This window comes from Tupaia chinensis, unplaced genomic scaffold (assembly GCF_000334495.1).
Source record: "Tupaia chinensis unplaced genomic scaffold, TupChi_1.0 Scaffold000392_1, whole genome shotgun sequence".
NCBI classification, from domain to species: Eukaryota; Metazoa; Chordata; class Mammalia; order Scandentia; family Tupaiidae; genus Tupaia; species Tupaia belangeri.
Genome location: NW_006159894.1, coordinates 2992254 through 3016353, shown reverse-complemented (window position 1 = coordinate 3016353; position 24100 = coordinate 2992254). Strand labels below are relative to the sequence as shown.

The 24100-nt window shown below is 42.4% G+C and overlaps 1 protein-coding gene across 1 annotated transcript in view; it reads left to right on the top strand.

Annotated features, from left to right (window-relative positions):
- Window positions 1–6024: 6024 nt before the first annotated feature.
- LOC102496134 (runt-related transcription factor 1) overlaps window positions 6025–24100 on the top strand; it is a gene marked incomplete at its 3' end in the record, with an annotated part of 291565 nt that continues 273489 nt past the window's right edge. Inside the window, exons 1-2 of the mRNA XM_027773948.1 lie at window positions 6025–6157; window positions 6366–6481. Coding sequence (XP_027629749.1) covers window positions 6424–6481 — 58 coding nt within the window. The remainder of the gene's footprint in view (window positions 6158–6365; window positions 6482–24100) is intronic.

Below are 24100 nucleotides of genomic sequence, written 5' to 3'. Positions count from 1 at the left end.
AGGAAAATGGATTGTGTCATGGCCGTCCCCCCCGGGGGGGGGGGTGTGATTTCTCGCTTTCTGTGTCTCTGTCTCTCTGGGGAGCACACGTGCCCTATAGCAAAAACCTCTCCAAAAATAAATAAATAAATACATAAACTGATAAACACTAAGGATTATTACATTTTCAACTCATTCTTACCTGGATCTCTAATTTAGGGTTCTGATGCCAAGTCTTTATACCTGGCCAGTGCGAATATTAAAACTCACATACTGGATGTTTCCATATTGAAACATCAACCACAAGTCCCCTTATTCTATTCAAAACCCACTTTGCATAGTCCAAACAGTTATTGATGCTCACAGCATCCCAGTAAAAAAGGTGGTATTATACTTCTGTTTCTAAATAGTCATGTGGAAGTCTATTAATTTGCCTACTACCAGGAAAAGAAAGAGCAATTACAGTAAGAGTCCAAGGTTCCTAAAGCCAGATGCTTTGATCAGACCTGGATCACTAACCATTATTTGCCACATAAACTGAAGTATTGAATCTCACACCGTCTAACCACTGTGAATTCTGGCTTCTCTAACTCAGAGTAATTTTAGTTTCCTCATTTCCTTTTGCCTTCTCTGCCTGGATCTCATGCTAAAATTAGCCTCAAGGTTGTAGGAACTGGCTGGAAAGTTCAGTACCAATGCAGAATGTTTTCCATCATTTGACCAAACCTCGAATGCTGAACATTTCTAACATTCAAATAAGATTTGTTTAAGTTTTCCAGTTTTACCCTCCTGGTTTCAAATGGCACCAGAAGCAGAGGGGCCAAAGCTTTGTAAGGAGAAACTATTCCAAACAAGCTTTCTGGCCCAAGGCAATCCTGAAAGGATCCAGATGCATCAGAGAGAAGTCGCCAAACTCCTGGGTGCCTGCAGAAAAGGAGTCTGGATCCCGAAAGGCTGAGCTGTTACAAGTGGGTACAATTTAAGGGTGGGCCCTTCTTTCAGAGCAGAGCACAGGCCATGACATCTGCAAGGCACTGGCTGGAGAGTCAGGCAGGTAAGTCCTCGGGGAAGAGGACTACCCATGGCATGACTGCCTAGGCCACATGCAATGCCGCCTGCCAAGTGGACACATGGTGTGGGTCTGGAAGAACTCACAAGATTGATGTGTTTCCAAACTGCAAACGAGGTGAAAACCGAGAGCCTGATGTGCCTAGAGGAAAAACGCCTTCTGTTTATACATGCATGGCCACCAGCTAGACAGACAGAGCACATGGGGAGCCTCCCTACATTGTGCATCAAACCTCAAACTGTAAACTTGACCCAAACACAGCACTTGAGATGAGAGCTCTGAGTGACAATCCAAGAAAGGGCTACCCTAGGGGACATGAGCCATGTCTCTTGTGGGTTTCTGCTGTCTAGAAAGGACAGTGCTTAAAAACTTATGTAAAGGCAAGAAGGTAGACAAGTCAGATGTTTAGAAATACTCAAAGAGAAAAAGATCCTAAAGAATGTAAACAATTACCATATTATTCTTGCTTTACTAACCTCCAGTGTATGCAAGGCTTCCCTCAGAGACATTCTTCTCAAACTTTAATGTGTAGAGGAATCACCTGGTGATTTTTCAAAACTTCAGTACGGTAGGACGGAGCCAAGGTGCTGATTCCTAAGAATTTCCAAGTGATGGCCAAAGCTGCTGCAATACTGTAGGTAGAGGACAAAGCAATTCACACTCTTCTGTTTGAAGTGATGCTCATTAAACAACTTTGCAGATGACTAGAGTGTTTATCTGGGTAAGTTTCAGTGCTTGCCTTTCTCTCTTTTTTCCTTTTTAAATACTACTTCCCCACAGAGTAAGATATCTTAGCCTAGGGAATGTTAAGAAATAATATAGAAGCTCTTGCTTAATTTAAAATAGTCTTATAGTGACTTCAGTTTGAATTGCAAGGGTAGATGTGGTACAGTCACGTAACTGGCACAAGTCATGTAGCTAATGCAATGCTCTGTGAGGCTGGCCCACCTAAGAAGGCTTTGGATTTACGTCCAGAGATGCCATGAGTCCACAGCACATGCATGCCCATGATGTGAGGGTGGCTGAAGCTGGGGGCAGATTGTGGAATCAGGATCCTGTAGGAAGCTCTCTCTCTCTTTCACTTGTGAAGCAAATGAATAAATAACTTTTTTAAAAAGTTTGCAACTGTGCTTTGACCCATAGATAGATGTGAGAGGTATGTGCAGATGTGAGGCCATCATAAATATCCAATACAAAAGATTTTTGACAACTAGACCTGTAGGACTTGCCAATTATTTTAAACCATTGGATTTGCTAAGAGCAGGCTGTATTCATTCTATGAAGTTTTGATGTCTATGTCCCAATTTAAAAATCATGGGACCAGCAGTTAGCATCATGGCTATGTCTCTGGACTCCCATGTAGTCGACCGCAATTCGAGTCCCAGACCTGGCGGCTTAAACTCACGCCAGGCACGTGTGCGTGCGTGCCCAAGATCCCAAGAGGAGAATGGAGGAGAAAGGATTGCGGCATGGCCATCCCCACTGGGGGGTTATTTCTCTCTTTCTATCTCTCTGTCTTTCTGGCAAGCGCATGTACCCTATAGCAAAAACCTCTCCAAAAAAAAAAAAAAGAAAAAAAAAATCATCACTGAGTTTCTTGTCAACATCACATTGAAGTTTATGGATAGTGGTTCTGTTGGGAAACAAAGATTAAGAAAATAATGAAAATTCATGCTACACAGAGATAATTCAGCAGCATTGTCCTCCTGTGAATTCTAGAATACATCCAATTTGGGGCAAGAGAGGAGTATCCATATTCGCCTCCATTTTATTGCTAGAGAATATGCTTTGTAGTATACATGTGGAGTTTGGAGACAGCATGCAGTAATCATGTAATGAAAATACCTAACAGAGAGTGATTTAATTGGACTGGAGTGCACACAGAAGTCTTTACATTAATTGCAGGGTTATGCAGCTATGCATCTTTCAGCTTTTGCCACCATTTTTATAAGGCCATTAAAAAAAACACCTGATCTTATGTCCCTTTCCCCCAGTGTGGCATTTAGAAGCTGTAGCCAGTCTGAGCAATGATAAAAACTGCCTTCCAATTACTTGGCAAAGGTCACAGTCCACTGCAGCCACTTGGGTACAATTCCCAAGCCAGCAGCCCAGGGTCTGAGTCATTTGCAGGAACTAGTACAGTGTGTGGGGTGGCGGTGGAGTGGGGCGGGGCGTCAATACACAAACAGAGCCCTACACAATTCTAGTTCAGATAGGATTAAGTATTCTCTAGCGGTTCGTTGATGACAGACTTGTCTTTTCATCTTGGGCTCCTGAGGAAGTGGTAAGACCAAGTTCATCCACAGACAGCAGAATCTTCGCTTACTGTCATGACCTGGAGGATGCCCAGAAATGCTCCAACTGTTGTCTCACCACACTATGAAATTACACTGCTATGGCTGTGGTGACAGTTGACCCTGGAGAAGACAAAACAGGGCACGTGGGCACGCCTTTGCACTCTGCCCCTGGTGCCCTATGGAAACCCCGGCCCCAATGATGACGGTATACAATGAGGCCTCAGCAAGTCCCCAGCCTCATAGCCACCTTTACATCTGACCTGCCTATGAAAACACCACTGGGAAACATAAATGCAGAGTCTTCAAAAAGTTTATGAAAAAACGCATATTATGGAAACACCATGCATGGATTTCAAAAACTCATACTTTGAATTCATTTTCCATGAACTTTTTGAAGCTCCCTTATATACTTGGCTATTCCTAGACCCAAAGAGAGATGATGGGAATTTGCACAGTTAGCTGACACATCCTAGCCTTCCCGTCAAGCAGCTAGACACCTAAAACTAAAAGCATTTGGGGAGTTTCTAAAACGAAATATCCAAAGGATTAATCTGCATTGCCACTTGAATTTCTAAGTCATTATTAAGTCAGAGTCGAGTCTGAAGTGGCAGCTGCATGTTACAACTCTCAGCTCTGAGGGTCCTTCCAGGGAATATTAAATTCAGGAGAGAGAAGAGAGCCTGATTTGGGGCTTAACTCAGGCTTGACACTATTACGGTGAATAATAGCACAGGAGCATAACATTCATTCTATTACCGAGGGATTTGCATTGAAAAACAATATAAAATATGCATTCCATTTAGATGTGAATAAACTTCATAAAAGAAATACAAGCAGGATAGTTCTTTTAAATGTTAGCAGTGTGTCATCATTTGGCAAGGTAACTTCTCACAGGTCTGGGAGAAAGCAGTTTTTTGAGTTTCAAGTCCAGCTTTAGTCAAAACAGGAGCAAGCACATCTATTTCTTTTGAAAGACATATGCCATTAAAAATAATATAGTTGGAACAAGCAGATGGCATAACAATTACATCACTGGACTCCCACATAGTGGACCATGGTTTGAGTCCTGGACCCGGCATCTTGAAACACGCTGGGCGTGTGTGCATGTGAGCCCAAAATCCTGAGAGGAGAATGAAGGAGAAAGGATTGTTGCATGGCCATCCCCCTTGTGGGAAGGGTAACTTCTTGCTTTCTGTCTCTCTGTTTCTATCTGTCTCTCTGTTGAGTGCATGCTACCTATAACAAAAATCTCTCAAAAAGAAAGCAATATTGCTGTGGGTCTTTGTGTGTGCAAAATTAAGTGGATGAGGATAAATGAAGGGAGTTTTATGATCATTCAGATGTTCAAAAGTGCTTTTGTTGGTTGTTGTAACTTAGCATACAGGACCAGTACTTAGTACCCTTCATTTCTCTTGACGGTGTGCCTTGAAACTTCACATGAACAGAGAACCATGGAGAATGTAGATGGAGTGGTACAAAATTAGACATTAGGAAAGGCATTCTTAATCTTGGGACTACCAAAATAATGACATTCTATTTGTCAGCAGGTAAAACCAACAAGAAAAAGAAGTAAATACCTATGACCACAATGACTTGTCCAAATACAAAATTGTCCTGTTTTTAGCATCTTTAAACAGGCAAGTCTGTCTTCCTGAGGCAGAGGATGAGCTATATAATACTCATTAGTCAGCCCAAGAGAAGTGGCTTGCCCCAGTGAAGCACCTCCTGGCTCCTCTACCTATGGTCAAGTCTTAATGTGCTCAGAGTAATTTTATCTACAGATATGAATTAGCAGATTGGTTTGACTTGAACTAGAGAAAGGCAATGGAGAGATCTACACAGGTGAAAACAAAGATAACCAGTTACAGAGTAGTCACTGCTTTATCCCAAAATACAAAACTCTTTTCTGTTTTCCTTTAGCTTCCATGTGTGTGTAGGGGTGTGTGTGTGTGTGTGTGTGTGTGTGTGAGAGAGAGAGAGAGAGAGAGAGAGAGAACTAAGACTTTATCTCTTTACTAAAAAGGATGCATACTAAAAATGTCTCTTTAGGGAGACTAAAACCACATTATTTCAGTTTATTAAAATGGTCTTTTTATCTTATAATTAATATGTTTTCCTTTTTCTGGCCTTTAAAATAACTGGTAAGTTGGTAGCCCCTTTTAGAGTTCAGACTCTCACCAAAATATTTCCTTGTATTTAGTTTTCTCGTTTATACTTTCACTTATGCTGTTGTGATCTTTACCAAGGACTGAACTCTCCCTGCGCTGATGCCTAGCACTTTAATGACAGGATCCACATCCTGTCTGAGCAGCAGCTTCATGCCAGCATTGAATTACTATTGAATAAGCAGCAATGAAATCTTTATCAAAATAATCAGTAGTTCCCAAAACCACAAATAACAACAACAGGAGCCGAGTTGTACTAAATCAGCAAAGACCATTGGGTTATAATAAGAGACTGAGTCACTTTTTTCTGCATTCCCTCTCTTGCAGTCTACTCGGCTATTTTCTTGCCTAGCCTGGGGGAGGGCAGGTGGAGAGAAGGAAGGGCATTGCTCAGAAAGTTAAAAAAAAAAAAAAAAAAGTTGACATCACTTAAGTCACATGATTGGCAAGAACCAATTAAGATGGGCTATGGAAAGGGGAACAGTTAAATTTGTAATTTGGGTTGTGTGAAAACTTCTTTGGGCCTCATCAACAACCACAGAACCACAAGTTGGGTAGCCTGGCAGTGTCAGAAGCCTGAGCCCAGCGTAGTGGCCAGCAGGCAGGACGAATCACACTGAATGCAAACCACAGAGTTTCGCAGAGTGGTAAGCATCATCAACCCACAGCTAAGACGGCGCTTCTTTTTTTTTTTTTTTTTTTTTTAATCTTTAACAATTTGAATATTTGTTTCACAAAGGTACATTCTTCACAGGGCTTAGGGAGTTGGGGGTTGGGGGAAAGAGAGGGAGATGTAGACAGCCACGGTCAGGAGTGAGGTGAACACAGTGACCTTTCTTGGTTTTCGCTCCTAAGGTAGAAGAATCATTGAGTCCCTCGCCTTCATCAGAGGGTGCATTTTCAGGAAGAAGTGATGGCTTCAGACAGCATATTTGAGTCATTTCCTTCGTACCCACAGTGCTTCGTGAGAGGTGAGTACAAGCTGGTCTTTTAATATCTCCTTTTGCTCAGCTTTACATACAGTGAAATAGCAGCCTGGGTGCAGAGACATCTCGGTGCCTGCTGGGTCCCTGTCTGTTTTGTGGGAGGAATTAAAACTGAGGCATATGATTACAAGGCTATTGAATTACTTATTCATCAGATGGCAGCTCTTCAGAAATGTTTTAATAAATACTTAGCTAAGCTGTTGTAGTGTTCAGTCGGTGTGAAAACCTTGTCAAGTACGAGTAAGTCGGACTGCTCTTGTTTAAAGTCCTAGAGATTATAAAGCATGCATGAAGCTCCCTGCATTTTATTTTGTTGTCCCTGGCCTGGAATGACTCTGTCTGAGTTATCCTTAACTCGGCATGTGTGGCCCAGACTGCAGCTTGCCCCAGGGCTCCACAGGCACATGCACAGAGCCAGCGAGAAGGGCTGGTGCCCTTGTGGGGCAGGAGATGAAGGCTTTCAGAAACTCCTTCACCCAGCACAGCCCAGAGACTTCAGGGCCACGGTGGTAACTCAAGCTGCCTCTGAAAGGCAGAGCACAGGAGCTGGGCAGATTTGTTTAGGTTAAAAACACAGGATGGGACTATGTTGTGTTCTTCCTTACAGCCTCACTACAAAGAGGCAACTGCATCTTTCGAGAGAGAAAGCAGGCAAATTGCTGCCTACAGAGGTCTCTCTCGAAAAAGAAGGCAATGAAGAAGTTTCCCAAGTCAAGTGTCCTCGGGGCTTAAGTCATTAGGTTGCATTCTTATGAATAGGAACAGCAGGTGTGGAAAACCTGTCTGCGTTTTTGAGACCAGCCTCTTGAAATGTGCAAAGCTGCAGTTGAGTGGCAAATGTGTGAGTATGTGTGTGTGCATGTGAGTTTTGTATATCTTTTGTGGTAAAAGAGGGCCATGCTTAAACAAACAAAAATAATAACATAAAAATGTCATGCAGGCATTGCAGTGTGTCTGGGCGTGCACTTTGACCAATGCCTGCAAAGTGTGGCTTGATGGCTTGGCAGGGCTGGGATGGAGTGTGATGGGAAGGGATGGGAGAATAATTAATTTTCTGGCTAAAACTCTTGTGCACGCCCAAATAGTATCTGTGACTCATTATTTATTCATACAGCCAAGTGAGCAGGGGAATGCAGAGGGTTTGCCAGCCACTTCGTCACAACAAATGCCATTGTAAATGCCACAGAGCTCTATACTTTTCCGGGTCCCTAAAATTTAAAACAAAGATGTGTGTGTGTGTGTGTGTGTGTGTGTGTGTGTGTGTGTGTGTGTTAGACGCATGCACGTGTGTGTGCGTGAGTGTGTGAATATTAAGGTAGTGGGAGAGAAGAGGAACAAAGTCAATTCCAATTGCAAGCTTCAAATTCAAGAATGTTCAAGTACCTCTTTACTGGCAGCTGAGGAAATTTTAGTGAAGTTGAATCATGAGGACATGCATGAGTCACACATCCTCGGAGCGCCATTCGGCCGGTACAGCAGATGCCGCCGCTGGTGAGAAGCTGCGAACTGCTCCCTCGCTGCATTTCCTCTGGGCTGCTAACAAGCAAAGGAAGCAATATTTGTAGAATAACAGACAAAAGGTCTTCCTGCCTTCACTCTGCTTTTAATATCCCCTACAAACGATTATTGTTTCCTATTTTATCAACTCAGGAAGACAGATTCAGGAAATATTTAAACCTTCCATTGGCAACAGGTTGCATTTCTACTGCTGGCCTTCAGAGCTGTCCTCACTGGTCCCAAGGCAGAGACTGTGAGGGGACATAGTGACCTGCGCAGACAGCAGGAACTAGGAGTCCAGCCACTGAGGAAGCCTCACAGCTCCTGTACCTAGTGAATGTCAGACTACCTGCCCCAGTTTAGGAACAAGAGTTAATCAGTTTTCAAGGCAACAAACTGCAGAGGGCCGTAGTCTACTCCAGAACTCAGAAGGGCTCCTCTAAAGAGGTCTTCTTCTCAATAAAAGGAACTCAGTGCCTTTCAGGATCTCTAACTCAATAATAGTGTATTGGGATTTCATTTCAGAGGACTTAGCGAAATCTTGGCAGTTTCCTGGCTAATTTCATCCAAGTCATCCATCAACACAAAGGTTACAGTCACACAGGATAGCTGTCCACGTCACTCACCAAGCCAGAGGAGTGGCAAATACTATTTCTTTTGGTACCATTTATCTCTTGTCTAAGGCTATAAGACTTGCCATCCCTCCAACAATTGCTCCCCCCCAGAGTTCTTCCTTTGTTCCTATAGGCCAGTCCCAGCATTCAGTGGGGTCATTTCTCGCTGCCTATAGTTTACAGCAAGTGTTCCCTCCCCAACTGCAGCTATGAGCTGGAGGGGGAAACGGAATCTTGTTTTCTTCCTGGGATGGTACTTTATCAGTCTATGCAATTCTCACAGAAGGAAACTCATAACTCATTTTTAGCCAGACACCCATGTGGAAATTGAGGGGAAAGAGAGGTATGAAATCAAGCAAACCATTGCTCAGTTACTGCAGATGACAACTGGAGTCTGGGAGACTGGCACACGAAATGAACGTGGTCTATCACAGAAAACACAGCTCTTTTTCTGTCATACCACACCAGATTCTCACTTAATTTGCTTATGCTGGAAGATGAGATGTGCCTGAAATTCCCTGGAATTATCACACATGGTTTGCAACATAAAATTCTTACAGAGCCCAAACACTGGACCCTCATAAAACGCAATGTGCTGGCAAAAAGAGCCTGGGTAGGTGTAGAGAGGAAAAAACCTCTGCACACGCATAGTTTTGCAAAATACCTCAGGTAGACTTGTTCTTAGAAGTGGCTTAGTGGTCTGTGCAAAGCCTGAGCGCTGATGTGCCTCTGCATTCCTAGAACCACAGGTAAAATCTCAGCAGCACTGACTCGTTGCTTGTCTCCTCGGTGAGCGAACTTACCCTACCAGAGAAACCTAGCGAATGGAATGCAAGGCTGGATACCGGTTGTGTGTTTTTCTAAAAGTAACACTTTGCTATTATTTTCAGAAAAATGTTTATTAAGACATTTCTTCAGGTTCAACTGAAGACTTATGATCACAGAAACCCATAGATGAAATGATCTGTGGCATTGGCCACAGTATGAAATCTGTATTGTTTTTCTAGGACTGTCCTAACAAAATAACAGCAGAAAGTTGCTTTCTCACAGTTCTAGAGGCTGGAAGTCTGGGATCAGGGTGTCAGTAGAGTTGGTTTCTTTTGAGAGCTGTCTCCTTAGCTTATCGATGGTCACCTTCTACTATATCTTCACATGGTTGTCCCTGTGTGTGTCTGTGTACTCATCTCTTCTCCAAAGCAAAGTGAGGACAGCTGAAGTGCCTTATTCAGTCAGCCTGAAATAAGGGCTATCTGGTGATCTTGTTTTACCCTAATTATCTCTTTGAAGGTCCTTTCTCCAAATACATTTCAAGCTCAGTCACATGTGGAGGAATTGGGGCCGGGGGTTGGACACAGTGCAGCCCCTCATAGTGTGTCTTAGCAAATCTGAATACCCCTGGCCCACAGGGAAACTGTAGGATGAGACATCTTAGCTGCTCCCCTGGGCATTGAAGTTCAGACCCTAGTTCCCCCTTTGTGAGATGGAGTTTCACATCTGAAGCTACCCACACATTTTGAAACTATAAAAAAAAAGCTATCCAAATTCATACTTATACCCTTTGCCATTTAGTCCCTTAGCGTGCTAAAAAAACTCTTTGAAAATAGCAAAGCAATTTTGAAATGTTTACATTTTAAAGGAGCAAAAAGCCATCCCCCAAAGAGCTGCCACTTCTACTCTGCTTCTTTCAGCTGCACTGTCCTATGCTTCAGAAGTTCCTGGACTCACTTTGCCAGCTAGGGGGAGGGGGAGGATGCAGGAGGCCCACAGCTGCTCACACTACAAGTGCTGGGACACTGTACCAGAAGCTTCTTCAGAAACAGCAGCGACCGAGAACCCAAAGATCAAGAAGCCTTTTAGAGGCAAATGAGTAACTGGGAGGTTCTTCTGTTCTCTTGAAATACAGGGGATCTGACAGGAAAGCTCAGAAAAGACAAGATCCTTTGCTGAGAAAGCGAGGCTGGTGTGATGCTTGAAGAAAGGAGGGCTCCGTGGGACCAGCAGTTAGCGTAATGGCTATGTCGCTGGACTCCCACATAATCGACTACGGTTCGCATCCCAGACCCAGTGGCTTAAAACTCACGCCGGGCATGTGTGCCTGCATGCCCAAGATCCCGAGAGGAGTACGGAAGAGAAGGGATTGCGGCGTGTCCATCCCCCTGGGGAGTGATTTCTCGCTTTCTGTCTCTCTGTCTCTCTCTCTCTCTCTGTCTGACGAGCGCACATGCCCTATAGCAAAAACCTCTCAAAAAATAAAAAAAAAAAAAGAAAGAAAGGAGGGCTCCATGATAGTGCACACATGAATTTCACAGAGAAACCAGGCCCAGGAAGAGGGAGCCTGGAAGTGTAGGAGGGTTTTCATGGAAAATACATATTATGAAAAAACTGCAAAGCTTTCCCTTTTTCTGATATCAAAATACACTCACTCTTTAATTCCATTTTTCCACAATCTTTGTGTAGTCTCCTTTGTATAAGAGCAGCTATCATTAGAAGAAAGCATTGGGGCAGGAACTCTGAATGGGGAGAATGCTCAGTAAGAGTGACAGCCTTCTCTTTCTTTTCCACTTTTCTGGCTTTAGTCCAAGTGTACAGAGCTTCTCTCAGTATCCTTAGTTCCTCCAAAGCAAATTGAGGACGGAAGCGCCTATCGTTAAGGTAGCTGTGTAGGCTAATTAACTCAGCTGTGGAAACTGTTGCATCTGGCTGTAAAAAGTATGCAGTACCCACTAACCATGGCCATTGGTGTTCAATTATCTAAGGCAGCAGTTGGTTGACTTCTGTCTGCATTAGGACAGCAGAGGTCATAATGCCCTGGACATAAGGGGAGACTCCCTAGAGAAAGTGATACCGGAGCTGGAGAGGAGCAGGTGGGGAAGGTGAAAACAAAAAGGAAAGAATGGTCTAGGCAGAATACAGCCTGGCCAACATAGAGCTATAGGACTCCCCATGGGTTCTGGGAGCAGACCAAATGGCTTTACAACAGCAGGCCACCTTCCTTTCCTCCTAAGTGCCCATAAAGAGGGCAGAAATGAATAGAGCCCTTCTATAATTTGACTTCTATAATTTTAAATATTAAACAATACTTAAAACTGAAGTCAAATTATTTTGTTTTTAAATATTGAAGTTAATTGGGGTGCCTTATAATGTACATTTTGGTGGGAATACACAGGACACAGAGATGTTGCTCTGTGGAATTGGGGTTGAGACTTCTGAGTTAACTTTTTTTCCCTTAAAGAATTTTCTTTGTTAAAGAACCATTTTGCTGCTGAACCACGTGCAGATTCTCTGGGGCTTTGAGACACTGTCAATGTCCTCACTTCTTAGGAACATTTGCGATCATGAACTTTGTGAAAGTCCAAAAATGAAGGCAGGCTTGTCTGGTTGTCTGGTTGGGGATAAGAGGAGAGGCCTACACAGGAAACTCAAGCAAATTTTCAGTTTCTCAGGTAACTTCCTAGTGACCTAGATGAGTCAATAAACGTCTTTGTGTCTCATCTGAGTTCTGCAAAAGGGACTAATAATGTTCTAGACAAGCTTGCCTCCAAGTTACCAAGTTCCTGTTCAAAATCTTTGAATACATCAGAGAAACGCACCCTAAAGCACATCACAAATCTTACTTTAACATTATGAAGCAAATTCTTTTATCCCTTGATATTTGATTTTCTAGTGGAAAATCGTTATCCTACCATTTCGCATATAAAAGGCATTTTCTCATTATTTTTTTCTCCAGCACACCCATTCCTCTGAGAAATAATGAGAAGTTGCTCTGCTGCCTAAATAGAAATTAAAATCTGCTAAACATTTTTCCTGAAACTCTTCTTCCTTGACCTCTCTTCTCCTTTCTTTAAATGTGCCACCACGCCAGGCTTCACTATTTGTTGGAGAGATTATTCTTATACTCTCAGTTTTCAGAACCTCTGTCCCTCTCTGTCTCTCCCTCTCTCCTCCTCACCCCTATGCTCCTTTCTTACCTCTCTCTTCCCCCCATTCTGCTGATAACATTGAACAATGCCAGAGAAGAAGCTGAGATAAAGAAATGAACACTGTATCCAGAAGAGACCTGGAATGCATTTTATTACAATGACAGAAGGAGAGTCAAGCTCTTGCTCAGGTCTAGCAGTGAAGATTGTGTTTGGCTGCACAGTGGACACAGTGGCTTAAACAAATGGGCATCCATCTGTGTGTAGACAGGCAGTTCAGGAGTGAGTAGCCCAGGGCTGAGGTGGTGGGATGCAGGATACCCCTGTGTTTTGACTCCACCATGATGATCCTAGGGTAAAAAGGCCCCCACACCTCCAATCTGTCCCCGCAGTAAGATGGGAGACCTCATCTCCTTCTTTTTCTCAGGATCTGGTCTTTTTATTCAGGAAAAAAAGAGATCTATATAAAACTTCCATTTACTTATCGCTTAGGCTAGAACCATGTCATAAGCCTCTGGCTGCTGGAGTCTAGGACAATGGGGCTGTTCCTTTCTAGCCTGTAGAGTGAGGAAAGCAGAGGAAGCTGGGAATGGACTGTGAGTGAGTTAGATGCAGCCTTTGCCACTCCTGGCAACAAAGATCTTCCCAGACAGGATGTGCTTCCCCTGCCTTATCGTGCAACATTTTTTTTGTTTCTTTCCTTTTTAAAAAAATTGCTAGAAGGTGCATATATATATATATGCTCACTGAAAAGATACAGAAGTAGGGGGGAGAAAGCACCCCTCCTTCCCCTGCCCATGGGGGTTGATCATTCTGCAATCCCTTCTCCTTCATTTCTCCTTTGGGGATTTTGGGAAGGCATGTACACATGTACAGCATGTTTTTCAGGACATCAAGTCCAGGACTTGAACTACACAGTTAGCTATGTGGGTTCTGGCCTCCTTAACCGCCATGCCCCCAGTTGACTTGCAGTATTGTTTTTCTATGCAGCATCACTTTGCAGGTGAAGAGAGAAACTTTTAGATCTTTCAGCCCTTGGAAGTTGCAGAAAAATGATTGAGATGAATATTTATTCTTGATATACTGAAAGCAAAATAAGAGGTGTGGGGGGGGGCAGGCAGAGATCTAGTTAAATGAAGTCAAAGTCACACCTATTTTCAGTGTCAAAGCCCACAACCACACTTGAGTCTCTGGCTGTATTTGAATGAGCGAGAGAAAAGCAGACAGCCTCGGAAGGTGGTGTTATTTATATCAGGCCCGCTAAACCTAGCTGTGGGATTGAGGTATCTCTCAAGCAGTTGGAAATAGTCCCCTCCCCCATGTCCTCATCCTTTTAAATTCTCACAATTCCATCGTCCAACACCTTAAATTTTTAAAGATAATTTTTTCCATGGAATTTGTTAAATGAAACTTGCCTTTACATGGCCATTCTTATATTTACCTAAGACACTTTTTTGTCTTTGATAGAAATATTTTTTAAAAAAATACCACATAATAACCCTCTATTCAAAAGGTAAAATACTTATTCATACTTTGTATGAATGCAAATTAGAGGTTATTTTTTGCTTAATAATTACTGGCCCTGTCCACTTTCTGAGTCTGAATGCAAGTCTCTATCTTGAGGGTCAGTGCCTTATCATAACGGAAAAAAGGGAGAAAGGGCAAAGGGAGAGAGCAATGAGGGAGAGAAGAAGAAAGGGAGAGAATGAGGAAATAAAAGAAGGAATAAAAAGGGAGGGAAGAAAGAAGGGATGAAAGAAGAAAGGAAGGAAAAAGGGAGAACTAAAGTAAGATATTTTCTATTCAGTTTTTTGCCTTAAAATAAAAGTATGCAATAATTTCTGTTTTGCTGCACGATAGATGTTTGGTTAGAGAATTGTTGATTTTGTGTGCAACACTGCCCTCCCATTCCATGGACCTAATGTGACTATTTCTCAATGAACTTCTTTTTCGATAGTGAGTTCCCCAGCCTTTTAGGGGACCCAAATGGAAAAAGTCACCAAAAATACAAATCTCAATTTGTCTATTGGGTTTGTTCAGATGCTTTCAAGACTGATGCTTCTTTGTGTAAATATGAAACTCATGTTAAGTAGAGTCTAAGTCAAAGACTCAACGTGTCACATCTTGAAACCTTGTCCATTACACAGAGAAATGTGCATTGCTAGCATTTTGCAAAGCTTCTGCTTTACCATCTTTGCCAGCCATCTAACTTTTACCCCTAGTGTTTTGAATGTCCTCGGTGGAGATAAAGACTTTTTAAAAGGACTTTTCCTGGTGTCAGACTGAGTAGGAAATTATAGGATATGACAATCAATCAATTATGAGGAGTCTTTGAAAAGGTCATGGAAAATGAGAACACTGCGCATGGACTTCAATATTTATTTTTATTTGCCAGAGAGCATGTGTCCTTACCGAGGGGAGACAGACAGGGAAAATGAGAAAGCACCCCTATGAGGGATGGTCACATTGAATTTCCTTCTCCACCACTTTTCCTCCCTTTCAGGATTTTGGGCACCCATGCACATGGCACCCAGGGTGCCCCTCAAGCCACAGGATCCGGGACCCAAACCTCCACAGTCAGTTAATGGGATCTAGTCACTTTAACCACCACACCGAAGTCTGGTCTTATATTCCAACTTGGTTTTGGAGAGGTTTTTGCTATAGGGCGCGTGCGCTAACCAGACAGAGAGACAGAGAGATAGAAAGCGAGAAATCATCCCCCGGGGGGATGGCCACGCTGCAATCCCTTCTCCTCCATTCTCCTCTCGGGATCTTAGGCACGCACTCACACGCACCTGGTGTGAGTTTTAAGCCACTGGGTCCAGGACTCGAACCAAGGTGGACTACATGGTAGTCCAGCGACATAGCCATTACGCTAACTGCGGTCCCATTGGATTCCAACATTTTTAAAAAATAAAATCAACACGTTTGTTCCATTTTTCCAGGAACTTTTTGAAGTCCCTTCATGTAGCCTGGGAGCAGCACCACAGAGCAGCCCCTGTCTTCTATTCTTGTAGGTACATTGGCCTTCATCAGCACTTTAAGTTCTTTAGAAATTGTGTGAGATTTCAGGGCTCTTCCCCCTCCACCACTCCCACCCCCCGCCCATTAACAGATTCTAAAGAAAGATCTAGAATTCTAGATCTAGTAGCTAACTTACTGGATAGGAGTTTGACACTCCACATATTCCACAGTCAACATTCCATTCAGATGAGTTTTTGAAGAGAACTAAAAAATGTTGTCAGAGCAACTCCTTTTCAATGGAACAGCACTGTCCTTTTTCTATGCAAAAACATTTTAACATACAAACTTCCAGCATTTATTTTGTTATAGTTTCGAAAGAGAATGGAGGCCTACTAGAATACATTGGTGTGGGTGCCATTTTCCCCAGGGGCAGTTTTAACACCAACCACAGTTTGCTGCATTTTCTCTCACAGCTTCTGTTTGCACCTTGAGCTCTGTGCACCAAGCCCCTCACTCCCCGCCATCTGCAAGCCGCATCTGTGCAGCTCCATCCACCTTGCTAACAGTCACAGCTGATTTTGACGTTGACCCGCTTTGAAAGTACATAATTTACCAAATCTGAAACCACACATATGTACAAAACCTATGCAAGGGTCTGAAGAAACTATGGGAAAAGGAAAAAATGGTTATATCCTTCAGGAATTTTTTCCCTCTTACCTCAGCCCTTTTCCTAATATGGAGAGAATGCATGAAAATGAAGTTATGGAGGCATTGACAGATTTGAACAGAAGCTCAAGCTGCCATGTTTTCATTATCGAGTCTGCTGTTTATAAAGATCAGAGTAGCAAGTACCCTCCAAGTTGTAGGGCAGAGGAACAATGTCAGCAACCTTAAATAAATACAAGTACTATAGAAGGTGTGAGGTCATATAAAAAAGTATAGACACCAACAATGGAAATTCTGTTCAACTGTCAATCATCTCAGATCATTTCTTAATATTTAGGGGGGAAAAAGCTATGCCTTTTATATACTTCCCTCTAGGTTATATTCAAAACAAAGAAATAAGTGTATCACAGAAACAAGTACATGTATTTTAAAAATAAATGAACAATGAGATTGCTCCATGTGATTCTTTGCAAATTGTATGTGTGTGCATTTTGTATATTTGTACGTACAATTAAAATTATATAACCATATAAATAACTGTAACTGTGTGTGTTTTGTATGTTTGTATATTCAGTTGGTATATCCAATTATATAACTAGAACCATGTGTGTGTTTTATATATTTGTGTACTCATTTGGCATCTGAAATCAATAGTTATTATATAAACGGCTATTGGGTTGTTGGGAAAGTCATGATGCATTTTTGCATAGGAAAACATAGAAAAATGTCATGACTTTTCCAACGACCATATATATATATATATGTATATATATATATATGTGTGTGTGTGTGTGTGTGTGTGTGTGTGTGTGTGTGTGATTCTAGCTATATATTTTTTATATATAGTTATCCTATTCTAACTATATATTTTTTTTAAACCTCTAGAAAGATCAGAATATTTGCCTAGAATGGTCTTGGATATCTCTTTACCTCAGAGAGTCACTTGTCCAGAGTCCTCAACTGGTTAGTACCTGAGCTGGAAGCAGAAACCAGGTCCACTCAATTCCTGTTCCCCAGAATTTTGTAGACACTGGACATAATTATATGACTGATTCCATTCCAGAGTCTAAATAATTAGCAGACACTTCTCCTAATCTTCTTCAATTAATGTTGGCCTTGGTCAAGCACCATAGCCCTTTGTAAGCTACATTCCTTTCTTCTTTTTTTAATTGCAAGAGGGCACATGCACTCACTAGAGAGATACAGAGAAAAAGAGAGAAAGGGAGAGGGAGAAAACTGCCCTTAATGAGGTGTGGTCATGTTGCAATCACTTCTCCATTTCTTTCTTGCTGGAATTTGGGGCAAAGCAAGCCTATGCCCAGTGTGCTTTTCAAGCCACCAAGACTGGGATTCAAACCATAGTTGGGTATATGAGATCTGGCTCCCTTAATCACTAGACCATAAGGCCAGGGTAAGCTAAATCCCTTTCACTGTGTGAGAACACAAAGCAGAACAACATGCATGGACCACGGAGCCCTTGAGAACTACCTTAGGCTCTGGTAGGACTCAGTGTCTTCAGAAGTGTCTCTAGTACCCTGGTGTCCTTTGAATGGTCCCTTTTGCCCATAAACCCAGCTCTGCTTTAGCTGAGCACCCACCCTGTACCTACCTGCCCCACACCCAGGCACTTTTATGGTTAACCAGTTTGGTTTTGATGACAGGCTATGGTAAAATCTGAGTGACTAGAATGGCAATGTGCACGTGCATGCAGAGTGGGACAGAAATGGCCTTGGCCAAGGCCATCAGGAAGGAGCTATGCAGAAGTGGGAGAATGCCTGGTGTGTACAAAATTCAAATCAGTCTACAATTTCCATCAAGGGTACATGTCCTTAAGACACTTTTGATTCAAAGCACCAGCACTCAGAAGTGACATCTCAGGAGAAATCGAGGCTTCTTTCTCTTTTTCACTCTCTCCCTGATTTCCATACTCACATGCACATGCACACACATGCACACAGGCCAACATTCAAAGTTTAGAGAATCCATCAAGAATTCTTCCTAGTATGTACTGAATTCATCAAAGCTTTCTCTAGGTACAGCATGTGCCACTGAAATGCTGAACATCAGTACTTCCAGATCCTTGATCGTGCTACATACCAGTGAGAATTGTTTACCCTGCCTCACGACCTACATGTAGTCACTTATAAATGATATGCCTGCACTACTGTACCAATGTAGCCATAGTGTGTGCATATAAAAACACACTCTCTAAATAGAAATTAAAATGGGACTTAAAGCCAGAAATGTATGTTGTGATACTTTTCGAATCATGAAATCCCAGGTACCTACAGATGTCATGTCTCTGTTCAATGGATTCTAGCTTCTCTTAGCTGACCTTTACTTATTTACCTGGAAGTGTCAATCTGTCTCCAAAAGGAATCATATTTTCATGACTTCATCAGGCTGTCTTCCAGGAGCTGAGACCAGGAGGAAGACAGGCCTGAACAAAAGTGGGCGTGGGGCAGGAAGTCCATGGGCTTGGAATTAGGAGGTTGGTTTCTACAATGTAACCCATTACAGCCCATGTGAACTTGATCCATTTACCTAGTCTAGAAAAAAATCTTAGGTTTCTTAACCATACAGGATGATCCCTACTTTGTATAGTCGTCAAGTGGGTTAGAGATAATGTTGGTGAAGTAATGGACATAGTAAGTAAAAGGTAATTGAAACATTCCCCCGAAGAGAGACTGGAGCAGGGAAATAACTTCTGCTAATCTTGGAACGAGGCCTTTAGCTATTCCAAGAAACAGACATGTGGGAAGATGGAAAATATGGTCTACTTTTCTCCCCATCTAGCAGTGCAGAAATGATCTTAGTGCTCCTCATGGAAGGTTAAACTCATAAATATTAAAACTGCTAATAATAACAATATTTAGGTGCTGCCAGGTGGTAGAGTGGTTAGGGGGCTGGATTGCCACATGGTCAACCATGGTCTGGATCCCAGATCTGGCAGCTTGAAACACACCTCCTTAGAGGAGACTGAAGGAGAAGGGATTGTGGCATAGCTATCTTCCCAGGAGGTGATATCTCACTTTCTCTCTTTCTGCCTCTCTCTCTGTGTATCCAGTAAGCACACATGCCTTATAACAAAAATCTCTCTTTAAAAAATTTAATAAAATAAAAGATAATATTATTTATTGAGCATAAGTTACATGCAAGACACATGCCCCATGACAAATATTTTCTTGCCTTACAGCATTAAACCCTTGGCACAACCTATAAGAAGGTGCTATCACTATTAATCCTACTTTGTTGAGGGAAGCACAACAAGCAGAAGTTAGGTAACCTGCCTGAAGTTAGGCTGCTAGGAAATGAAGAAGCCAAGTCTACATGGAGCTTATGCTGCAGATCTCACCCTCCGCTGGTAGGGAAGATAGTTGGGGATTCAGAGCATTTGTTTGACAATGAGGGAGCTGAGCCTTACAGAACTGAAAGATTGTGAAGGCTATTTGGCAGTGGGTGACCCTAAGGGGCAACTCTAAGCCAGGATACTGTCCACTGACCTAGACTACTTTTTTGATTCTCGATGCATTATGTCCCCAATGTTGGTGGCAAGTCTTCCCTGCCCACTCATTTCGCCCTCAGAGTCCCTCAACAGAGCTGCCCCTGAGGGAGATATTCAGAAGGTTCCTGGGATGGCCACAGGACTTTTGTTCTAAGCCAGTAGTGCTCGAACTTGAGTGTGCATTGGAACAATCTGTTCCCGAGGATGGTGAGATGCTGGTAGGAAGAAACTATGAAGCTTCTTCGTAACCACCCAATTGTCTTTATAAGTCTGGGAATCAATCAAGAGTTAGGCTATGATGGCACATTAAGCACTTGCCACAAAAAACTTCAGGAGATACTCCTCCCAGGGCAGAGTAATACTGACCCTGCACTTGTGTGATCTTGAGAGAACATATTACCTTAAAGTTTATGTCTGGGTGCATCTCTTGCCCCATCCTAGTCCAGGTCCTAGGACCTATGTAAAGAGGAATCTGCAGAATTAACCACCCTGCAATCAGGGAGGGAATCTCATACCTGAATCCCTAATTCAGGAGGCTGAAAATCCCCTAGGAGCTGGTCCTTGCAGGGCTCTCACCCTGCCCCTGCCCCTGATCCTGGCCAAGGTTTTCAGAGAGGCTTGCACCAAACACTTTGCACCCAGTTATTCCTGTGATTGTAATAATAATCCCTCCCAGGAGCGGTTGATCCAGCTGTGGCAACAAGAAGTGGCCTCAGTTCCTGCTGTAAATAGGACCCTTATACCACTAAGGGCCAGCTGTGTAATGAGAGACACACACCCACTGGCTGGCCTTTGAGATTTTTCTATTTCTCTGCTCAAACATTTGTCATTTTTAAAGCCACTTCATCAGTCCTATGCTTCATTACAAATCCTTTCTTTCAAGTAGTTGAGTTTGAGAGTTTTTTTTAAACTTTATTTGTATAAAAGGTATTTCTCATATGATTATTCTACCACCAGTTGCCACAGAGTCACAGAAGATTCATTCCTTTCTTCACAGGCTCTATGTAGTGAAAGGCACAATAACTAATGACTTCCCTGCCCCGCAAGCCAGCTCACAGCCAGACACGCAGTGTACCCTAGTTGGTCGATAGGAGTACAGGGAGACTGCCAGACTCTAATTGTTGCTAAATACACATCATAATGGGAACAAATTAAAAGGTGCTCAAGCTAATTATTCTCTGCAATAACAAATAATGAAATACTTTTTGTTGTGCACATTCAAAATCTCTTGTATTTGGAAGTGTACACTGAATTGTTACCAACTTTCTGCTCTACTGTGCTATAGGACTCTAGAACTCATTCCTCTTATCTCCCTTCATTCTCCTCCCTGTTAACAAAACGCTCCTCATGCTCCACCTGTTCGTTCCCAGTCTCCAGTACTCACCATTGCATTCTCCACATCTATGCGATTAAATCTTTCAGCTTCCACTAATGCAGGACAGCAGGACAGCATACAATATCTGTCTTTTATTGATGTGTTTTGAAAAATCATATCATAACCCATATATATATGTATATATATATACAGCTATTATATGTCAATTAGAAAGTATAATAAAAAAGTAAAAATAATAAAAAGAAGAAGCCTTCTTTGGAAAGGTTGAAAGGAGTTGCTTTTCTTATAGAGTGAGCAATTGACAGGGAAGTAAAAGTTCTGCAGTGTAAACTGGAGATTCTGTCTTGTACATACCTATGATTTAGAAAAAGTCACATTTCCTTTTCAATATGATAGAGAGCACAGGTATGTGCATGAGATAGAATAGTGAAACACTCTTGAAAGGGTCTGGTCACACTGCAGTCGCCTTTTCCCAGTCCTCCAGCTTGTCACGATCTTGAACATATGCACACTCTATGTGTTTACAGGCTGGCCCAGGGGATCCAAATCCACCGAGAGCCGTGTGGCTTCTAGCACTACAGTTCAGTTTGCTACCAACTACACCATCAGGCTGGGCTTTCTCATGCTTCTTTATGTTTATTTAGTACTTTCTACACAGACAGAAGTGCCTAGCCAGCCAACTTCTCTCTCTCCCTCTTCTGTCTTCCCTCAGGATAGTGGCTTCTTCTATCACCTTCACCCAAGACTTAGGTTCTCTCTGGGAAGTCTCGACCCCCAGGTTCATACTGTCAGGTCCATCGCAGCCTCCCCTGCAGCTCAAGCTTCCCATCATCGTATGAGATAGGTTTCACAGCAACTGCAGTTTAGGATCAAACATGCCATTACCCTGAAGCAATTGGAGTTCCTTCATACAGCCTTCTCTCTATATTCTGTTTTCCAATTCCAACTGCATGGGCTGAAGGAGGAAAAGGAAGAGAAGGTGAGCCTAAAAACACACACCACCTAGACCCCCAAAGGGTTGTCAGCTGGGAGTTCATGGTGAACCAGAAAGAGCGGGAGTACCCCTCAGTTACATCCTGTGTCCTTCTCACTGTTGTTGTGAACAGTTGTGGTTGACATGTTACAGTTGTGTGATAATCAAGTTGTGTTGTGGCATATAAGTAACCAGAGCAACTAACATTTGCTTAGGATGGGTCAGGCATTTTGCCTTCCTCATCTGTTTCAATTAAAAACCTTATGATAGAGGTACAGTTAGTCATATCCAAAGAACACACAAATCCAAAGAAAATGTAATGGAGACAGGGTATCAGAGCAGCCCAGACCACACAGCTTGTAGGAGACAGAGCCCACTCTGAGTCCAGATGCTCTTTGGCTTACCCACTCCTATCGGTCCTCCCCAGGGACATGGCAATAGGGGATTATCTACAGACACAGTCTCTAAGGTCAGAATGCCCGTGTTCAGCTCTTCCCTTTCACATCAAATCACCATGGGCAGGAGGAGGAGGGATTGTGGCATGGCCATCCCCCCAGGGGATGATTTCTTGCTTTCTGTCTCTCTGTCTCTCTCTGTCTGGTGACTGCACATGCTCTATATCCTCTATACCTTCATCTTCTGCTCCCATCCCCTCCCATGTGTAAAATGAGAGTGCATGTATAAGATCTCTGTTCCTGTGATCTAAGTAAAGAATTTTCTTCCCGGTAACATTAAAATAGGGTTTCTCAGGCCACAGGGTTTCTCAACTCCACTATTGACCTCCACTGTTAACCTATATCCTTGTTTATTGACGGGGCTATGCTGTGCATCTTAGGATGTTAGTCAGGATCTCTGACTCACACCCACCAGACACAAGTAGGACCTCCCCACGAAAGTGTAACAACAAAAAAAATGTCTTCAGACATCAGAAAATGACCCCTGAAAAGTAAAATCTGGAATGGTTTTCTGGAGAACCACAGCTCCGGAAAAACCTAAATTACCAATGTATTTCTATTATTTCATGCTTATTTACAGACAAAGGAAATGAAATTATGTGCTGATTTTAACCTCTTCCATGTGTTTGCATCCTATACACCTAGTTAAACCCGTCTTCCTACCCCAGACCCCTACTGCTCATTCAAGATGTCCCCAAAAGCTGACAGTTGATGGGCAAGGGCTGGAAAATTAAGGCAGTCATCCATACGCCCACAGTTAAGAGCAGAAAGGCAGTCAAGATCCCACCCTGCTAACTACAACAAAGAATCCACAGACTAGAATTTGAGGAAGCCAGGCCTATTAACTTGGTCTTGAATAGTTTATCAGGACAAAGGAGGGAAAATTAGGTACTCTGTGACAATACTGCCATGGTGCTTGGGTTGGTTTACACAATGATTAAAGCTAAGAAGAAAAATAAATAAATAAATAAATAATTAAAAAAAAGCTAAGAAGAAGAAATCGTCCCACAGAAAAACATTGTCAGAAAGTTACATTTTATTGAATAAGCATGTACCATGATCACCCTGTTCTAAATGCCTTACAAATGATCTCTGCACTCTCTGTAGTGAGAACAATTAGACTTTTCATTTTATAGATTACTGTTTAGGGCACAGAAAGACCAAGTGACTCGTACAGAGTCACACAGCTGGGCAGTGGCAGAGCTGAACTCAATCTTAATCAGGTTTTGGAGACTGGATGCTTAATCACTTTACTGTCCTCATTCTTGAAAGATGGTCTTTAAGAGAGGGTATGACTATTACACTTTTATCTTTTGGAATAAATTTAGAATGAGTGTCTCTAATTAGGATTTGTGACAAAAGAGTCCTTAATTCTTTTCAAACTGAAATTTAAGTACAGAGTAGTGTAATTTTGAATCCTTCTAGTGCCTTTTTAATAACTCACTTTGGTTCTCTTTTCATTATGGGTATCATCAGTGTTTGTTTGATGAAGAATTTTTAAATCTAAGAGGTTGGTAACAAAGAAGTCAGATAATAATAGATTTCTAGGACCTGCAGATTACAGAAGATTTAGTTGAAAATATCAGAAATCCAAAACCATACTCAATCTCAGTTTTCTGTTATTTTCAGATCCCCTCTAGGTAGTCATTTCTCCATGCCTTTTGAACAACTTGCATG